Source organism: Belonocnema kinseyi, chromosome 8, assembly GCF_010883055.1.
Source record: "Belonocnema kinseyi isolate 2016_QV_RU_SX_M_011 chromosome 8, B_treatae_v1, whole genome shotgun sequence".
Classification (NCBI taxonomy): domain Eukaryota; kingdom Metazoa; phylum Arthropoda; class Insecta; order Hymenoptera; family Cynipidae; genus Belonocnema; species Belonocnema kinseyi.
The window spans coordinates 35473402-35481418 of NC_046664.1; the positions used below are offsets into that span (position 1 = coordinate 35473402).

The 8017-nt window shown below is 29.1% G+C and overlaps 1 protein-coding gene across 1 annotated transcript in view; it reads left to right on the forward strand.

Moving 5' to 3' along the window:
- Positions 1–8017, forward strand: part of LOC117178437 — a 33955-nt gene that overhangs the window by 3674 nt on the left and 22264 nt on the right. The window contains exons 4-7 of the mRNA XM_033369863.1: positions 3130–3235; positions 4421–4730; positions 4810–4961; positions 5047–6165. Coding sequence (XP_033225754.1) covers positions 3130–3235; positions 4421–4730; positions 4810–4961; positions 5047–6165 — 1687 coding nt within the window. The remainder of the gene's footprint in view (positions 1–3129; positions 3236–4420; positions 4731–4809; positions 4962–5046; positions 6166–8017) is intronic.

Genomic DNA, 8017 nt, shown 5'->3' on the forward strand with positions numbered 1-8017 from the left:
AGCCGAGGAATACGCCTGAATTTTTCCGGAGCGTTTTGAGCAAAATTTTGAATTTTGCAAAAATTGTTCATATGCAAAATCCAAAATTTTGCTCAAAACGCTGTTTGCGTATTCCTTGGCTGATTACAAGAACTTTTTATTCTTGATGATTTTTCCGAAAAGCGCATCGTTTATTGTAAAAAAATTCATGAATTTTTTCACAAAAATTTTGCCATTAAGACGCCATTTTGAAAATACTACGACGAAAAATCGATCTTTGAACCATGGATTCTCAAAGTTTAGACATTTATTCCACCGGTTAGTGAGATTCCAGGTTAATTACAGACTCGAAAAGCTTTGGAAAATGGTTCACAAAAAAAATAGGCACGAAAAATCACGTTTTTTTTTTTAAACTGCATTCTGGGATAATAAATAAATTTTTTGAGGAATTTCATTGGCAGTGTCGGAAAGAGGAGATCTTAAGCAATAAAAATATATGTGTCTCAATTTTTTCTAGTCTCGAATAGTCTTAGTTATTGGCCGTTGAAAAGCAGTGTACCGGTAGTGGCGTTTTGGCCGTTTAAGGGTTAAAATCCTTTGCAATGTTTGGAATTTTTCGGAATTCCTTAAAATTTAGTTTAACTTATTTTCAAAAGTTTTCTAGAAATTCATGGAGATCGAGATTAAAATCTTTATAAAAATTATTGATAGTTGAAATTATTTTGAAATCCCTGGCATATAAGGTAAATTAAAGTTACTCACGAAATCTCTGTAAAAAACGCGTTCAAATTCTTGAAAATCTTTGAAATCCCTCGAAATCTTTAAATGCGTCTATTTTTTTTGTTAGGAATTTCATTTGCTTTTCAAATTTCATTAGAAAGAGCCAACGAAATGTTAAATTTTTGGTAAAATTCCTTAAAATACCTTAAAATCCCTTGTGATGTTTGGAATCGCTAGAAATCCCTTGGAATTTGTTTTAATTTATTTTCCACTATGTTCTAGGAATCCCTTAAAATAGAGCGTAAAGTATTTGAGAATAACTCGAAATTTGTTGAGAATCAATCAAATCCTTGAAATCTTGTGAAATCCTTGGTATACTATAAAATCCCTTGAAATCTTTAAAATTCTCATCAATCTCTAGAATTCTCATTTCTTTTATTTTCTAAAGTTTCGTGAAATCCCTTAATCTTTGTGCATTTTCGGAAATCCTTTCAAAAATTTGGAGATTCAGTAAAATATATTAAATTTTGGGAAATTCCTTGTGATTTCTAAAAATGCCTTGAAATGCTTCGAATTGTTGGGAATTGGTTGAAATTTTATCTCATTTAATTTGTTTTACGAACTTCTCTAAAAATCCCTTACAATCTTCGACAATTTTACCAAATTATTTCAAATTCCTTGACATTTTTAGAATCTCTTGAAGTTCTTTGAGAACTTTTAAATTATATGAATATATAATCGTAAAAATCCATTTTAAAAAGTCGAAATAATTTTAAATCCCTGGAATATAAATTCTTGTACATTGCATCAAATCCTTTAAATCGTATGAAATTGCTTTCAAATAACTTACAATCCCTTTAATGTACAGAGTTTCTGAAAATAAAAATAATAATTTAACGACCAAATATGGGCAACCACCACCAAAAATGAGAAAAATGAGAAGACAACCGACCCAATTCCCGTTCTCCTCTTTTTATTTCTTTCGATTTTTTTTATTATTATCAAATCACAATAAAAAAAAGTTATGAAAAATAATCATCAACGTTTCGACAAGTAAGTACCCTTATCAAAGCAAAAGAAAATAATAAAAAATGAGCAGGCAGGAACAGCAACGAAACCAAGATACTCTCTCTTTCTCTCTCCCTCTGATACCCAAGCATCAAGTCTGTTTGACTTGATTCTGAGATGTCAGGGAGAGAGCATCTTGGTTTCGTTACAGTTCCTGTCTGCTCAAAATTTACAAGTTTTTTTGCCTTGATAAGGGTACTATATAAGTGCTGAAACGTTGGTGAATATTTTTTACAAATTTTTTTTATTGTGCCTTGAAAATAATAAAAATAAAAAAGACGAAAGAAATAAAAAGAGAAGGAAGAGGATTTGGTTGGTTGCCTTCTCATTTTTCGTTCTTCTTTTTCTTATTGTCCAAAAGAAGAAAATTGTTTCTTAAAAAAAATTTTTTTTGATTTTTTCAAGGGAGCATCCATAAATTACGTAACTCTTTTTAAGGGTGGGTGGGTCAGAGCGCCGATGTTATTCTAGTGTTACTCCGGATAGGGTGATCTTTTCGCAAAACGTTACGTAACCTTAAAAAAATTACATTTTTGCCTTGATTCTCCCAGAAATTAAATTTCTTTCCGATCTACGTGCTTTACTCTCTGTCTGTGACTCGTGACTCCACAATTTTATCACTATGCCCAAAACTATTCACACTGGCTCGAGGAGCGTATTGTTTAGCTTAATATTACAATATTACAATTTACACATTTTTGTATACTTCGAATATTCTGTATAAATAACAAAATAAAAATATTTTATTAAATAATTTTAGCACGAGGAATAAAGTTTTTTCTTTATTTTAACACATTAATAAAGCAATAAAAGTTTGGTACAGATACAAAAAAAATTTGGAAACGTTACGTTCTATTGTCGATAGGGTGGAGTAGTAGTCACGTATTACGCTCCAGTTACAGAAGACTGGGTGGGAAATGAAATTTTTAATTTTAGCGTTACGTAATTTATGGATGCTTCCAAATTGCAATAGGGACTTTTTGTGGTGGTTGTCCAAATTTGGTCATTAGATTCTTGGTTTTATTTTCAGGAATTCTACACATTAATTTGATTATTGGACGCTGAATCGAATTTTAAATTTGATTTTAATCTCATTTAAATTTCTTAAATTTTAAAATCCCTTGAAATATTTTGAATCGCTATAGGAATTCCTTGATATTTTATTTTATTTATTTCTTAAAGTTTTCTAAAAAACCCTTTAAAATCAAGCTTAAAATTGTTGAAAATTCTGCAAAATTTATTTAAATCCCTTAACATTTCTTAATCTCTTGAAATTCTTTGGAATTTTTAAAATAGGTTAAAATCCACATGCAATATTAGGTCTGGTACTTAATAAAAACTATTACAAATTTTATTTCACAGTATCAAACCTCAGCACTTAACTAAGATTCGACTTCCAAAAGCTCCCTACACAGAAATTTGTTCCTCTGATAACTGTATGGTCGCTGTACTCAGGAAAGTTGGAAAAGTAATTTAAATAATATATTTTATTAGATAAGTAAAATAATTTACAATTATTAAAGAGATCGCAGTAGTCCAGCAGTTCAACAATAGGAAAAATAGGGGAATTTTTCTTCGAAAAAAGGAAACACTTTTATAAGAAACCACAAATTTCATTCAACTAGAAAAATCAGCATGTGAGCTACGCCCGCGATTTTATTATTTTTTGTCTTACACAATTTTGAAATTAAACTATTAAATTAATACTTTATATTTATATAACAGTTTTTTGCATAGGGAATTTTTGTGATAATTGATGAACATTGATATTTTTGTGTTCAATATTATAAGTTACATTTAAAAGTAAAATGATTTTTGTTTAAAATAACCGATTTCTGGTGAAAACTGCTAACGTAACCTATTATTCGTTTGAAACAAGTCTTTATGGCATGAAACTTTAAAATTGCAAATTTTCTTCGAACTATAATTGTTTTTGTTTGCCAACGCTTTAAAAACCGAAACATTTTAATTGTTAACAAAAATTTTATTTTTGAAATGTAATGATTTTTTATTTTAAAAAACCTATTTCGGGTTTAAAACTCTAACATAGCCCAAAACTGTTTAAAATTTGTAATTTCGATGATTTCTGTTTAAAAACACTAATTCCATGTCAAAACAATTAATACAAAGTAAAAATTTTAGAACTTAAAGCCTTCTTCGAAATTTATGATTATATATTAAAGTTCATTTAAGAAAACTAATTTCTAACGAAAAGCACTAATATAAAACATAGATATAATTTTAATTTTTTTCTATGACTTTTCTTTGTTGGTAGATGCAATTGTCAAATTTCAATCAAAATTATTGCGACATTTTCCAGACGTATCCTTATACCACTTTTTTAGATAGAAAAATAAAATATTATTATTAAATTAAATGTTACCAAAAACAAAAAAAAGTATTTCAATTAAGTGGGTTGATTTTCATTTTTATGTATATTTGCGCAAAATGATGCACATTGAACTATTACCTTTCTTCTTTGGATTTTTGTTTTTTTGAAAAAGAAAAAATTGACAAAATTCACAAATATAGGGTTATAGCACATTTTGAGAAAAATATGGGGTAAAGGGGAAAATGGGCTGACTGCGATCCCCATAATTACTATATTTCTTTAATTACATGTGAAGTTAATATTAATTTTTGTTTGTTAAAGACATCGCTTGTTATTTATGATACTCGTGCAAAACAAATCCCCTGGACTTCGAGGAAACGAAGATCGATAGAAATGGCTGAAGATTTACGAAATGATTCGAACACTGAAATATTATCTGCCAATATTCGAGAAAAATTGGTGGACACGTCGAAAATTCAAGAAACACTTTTGTTGTTCGATAAGAGAGAAGCCCAAGAACTATTGCCTCTTGATAAATTAGGAATAGTCATATCTGGGATGAAAAATAATTTTAGTTTTAGTCCCAATGAAGCAATTATTCAGCAGAGAGAAGTACTATCTACTTCGGGAGGTGATTTTAGATATATCCTTTAATTTAATTATATAATTTTTAACAATGTCATTAAACAAACGTTTTTTTATATTTTTAGGAATTTCAATGGCCACCAATATTGCTAATCAACATGTCTTTCAAGGCGATTCTGATCAAAATAAGAGACAAAGATTATTTTCTGTTAGAGCAAGTGATGGGGTTCAAGGATGTCCTCAGTTAGGATCTCCTGTCATGTTTGACAGAATTCAAGTAAATATCTAAAATATTATTCCTTTTTAAATAACAATTTAAATTTTGTTGTAAAGCAAAATCTTTTTGTTTTTGTTCTTTTCAGGCAGCTTTGATAGCAACATCCTGTGACGATAGACAACCGGGAGCATTTTGGAAGTACACAGACATTTATTCTAATTCTGAGTGGATCGTTGGACAAACTTCAGATTTGAGTATTCAAAACTCAAAAATTGAATCTCTAGAATCTGATAAATTTGCTGTAAAAGGTTGTAGTACATGCATCTACAATTTTTTTATAGACCTAACTGGTTCTAACGATGGAACCAACTGTAGTGACCTTAACCGAAATTCGAATCATTTCAAAATGTGTGCTTCACATAAGGGTCGAAAGAGGATGAATAAACAAAATTCAATTCCAAAAAAAGATGAGACTTCGAGGAATCTTCAGTTACAGAATCCTCCTAAACAAAGAGGAGTTAGACAATATGAAATTAACGGTGAAATTAGGAATAAAGAAAATGAAAATGTTAAGAAAACCCAGAAGCTTCATGAAAAGTCTTCCAAAATTAATAAACATCTTCTAAAGAATGATGATAAAAATTTGACTACAGATATCCCTACAGATTACGACAAAGGTGTGGGCAGGGGTCCCGCGATGGATTTCGACCAAGATTTCGATAAAGATTTCGATAAGAAATTCCAGGATGAGTTTCAGAAGGATTTACAAAGGGATTTTAAAAATTATTTTAATAGGAAATATGATAGTGGTATTAGGCACAAATTTGAGAACGATGATAATTTACGAAACATTAAGAAGCCAATTGAAAATCGATTGAGGAATGAAAATTCAGGTAATCAGGATCATGAAAGTTTGAAGGAAAATGGATACAAAAATCTTAATTCTTCCAAGGTAGTGGAGACGATGAACCCTCAAGAAAGCAATGACTATAATCCACTCTCGAAGAAGTTCCGTAACCTACGGAAGGTATTGGCTCGCATCCACAAGTCCATTCCGGATAAGAATATCGAAAATGTTTTCTTTGCGGGCCAAAGACAAATTTTGCCAAAGAAGGAAATTTCGAATTCAGGTCAGGGAGTGGAGCATTTTAGAGAAGAAAAGATGCAGTCAATTGTGGACAGACAATTCGCGGTTTTCCTTAAGGATAGAGAAAGAGCAGCAAATAAACATCTTAATACATATCCTGGATTTAATGGATATTTTATATAAAGAGCTTTTAGTTTAATTATTTTTAGAAAATACTTCATTTGTATCATAAAATCATCATGAATGTAATAAATTTTTCATTTAGAATGATATTTAATCTGAGAACTGTATGATTGAAATGTAAAAATAAAAATTGTAACTGTGTGGCTATAAGTTTTTAATTGATTTTACTTGAATAGTGAAACATTCTTAAAATTGAAAACAATTTATGTATTTACGTATTTATATCTAACATATTTTAAATTTTTGTAACTTTGATAATGTATAAAATATTGCGAAAGAAAACATTCACAATTTGACAATTGTAAATTCCACAAATTCAAATTTAAAGTTTTGAGTCAACGTATACAAATTTAGTTTAAACATAAGAATACTTCACAATTTTACAAATAAATATTCATTCGCGATTTTTTAATATTTTAAAATAAGAATTGGTAATAAAAAATTACATTTCCATTTTATTAGAGACCTTTTTTTATGCAATACTCACTGAGGCATTCAGCTATTTACGTAGATACAGAAGTTGAACTTACCTGTAACAAAAAAAGTAAACAGTCTTATTAGTTATTAAACGATTAAATGATAGTGAAATAATGACGTACAAAAATAACGTACAAAATTCTTTCCTTTCAAATCAAAATTGTTGGATATTGTACGATTTGAAACTGTAAGTAACAATTTAAGTTTTAAATGATCAAAGCACAATTTTCAATCGAAAGGATTTAAAATCAAATAATTCCGCATCATAAGAATTTGCAGATAAATCATTTTAAGTTCAATGTGTTCGAAGTTGGACAGTTTTAGATTAAAGTATATTAAAAATGATTTATTATTAATTATTTATTAATAAATTTATTTAAATTAAATTAAAAGTACCTTTAGAACTAAATAATTTTTAATTGAAAGCATTTAAAATTAACATTTTATTGCTTCATTCAGAATTGCTTGAATGTTAATTATATTTAAATTAAAACCAACTAATTTCGAAGACTTAAATTTATAAGTATAAGATTTCTTCGAACTTTGAATTTAAAATTATACAATATTGTAGAATACGCCCAGCTTTAATTTAATTTTAATTTGGTATCAAATAAAAAATTGTTCAATTTAATTTTGTTTAATTATTAATTTGTTAATAATTAAGGCTTCAGATCCCAAAATGCTCTTGAAACAGTGGAAATAGCTACATTTTTCACGAAAGTCAGCAAACAATATGGGACTAAATTCTTTTAACCCTTAAACGGCCAAAACGCCACTACCGGTACACTGCTTTTCAACGGCCAATGACTAAGACTATTCGACACTAGAAAAAATTGAGACACATATAATTTTATTGCTTAAGATCTCCTCTTTCCGACGGTTCCAATGAAATTCCTCACAAAAGTTACTTATTATCCTAAAATGCAGTTTAAACAAAAAAAAAACGTGATTTTTCGTGCCTATTTTTTTTGTGAACCATTTTGCCAAAGGAAATCCTAGTTCTACTCTCTCTTGAGCAGCTCGTGAAAATCTTTTCACTGGGGTTATGGGAGTGATACCACATGCTGTGGAAAGAATAGGGACTTGTTTTGAGTCTATTACACTGATAAAATTCATCCCACTGTTGCGATCATGACTTACTTTTTACGATTCTCGCGGATCATTTTTTGCAAATTCATGCTTTTCTTTCACTCTGTCTTTACGGACAGTTCCTGTTGATCGTAAACCACATTTATGCAGGTGGATGAGTAAATCTGGGCTGTAAATCTGAACTGAAAGTGCTGTTGAGAAAAAACCAAATTGTTGAATATTTTGCCGGAATAAATTTAATATTTTACGAACTTTCCATGCTTTATCTTTATCATTAGCA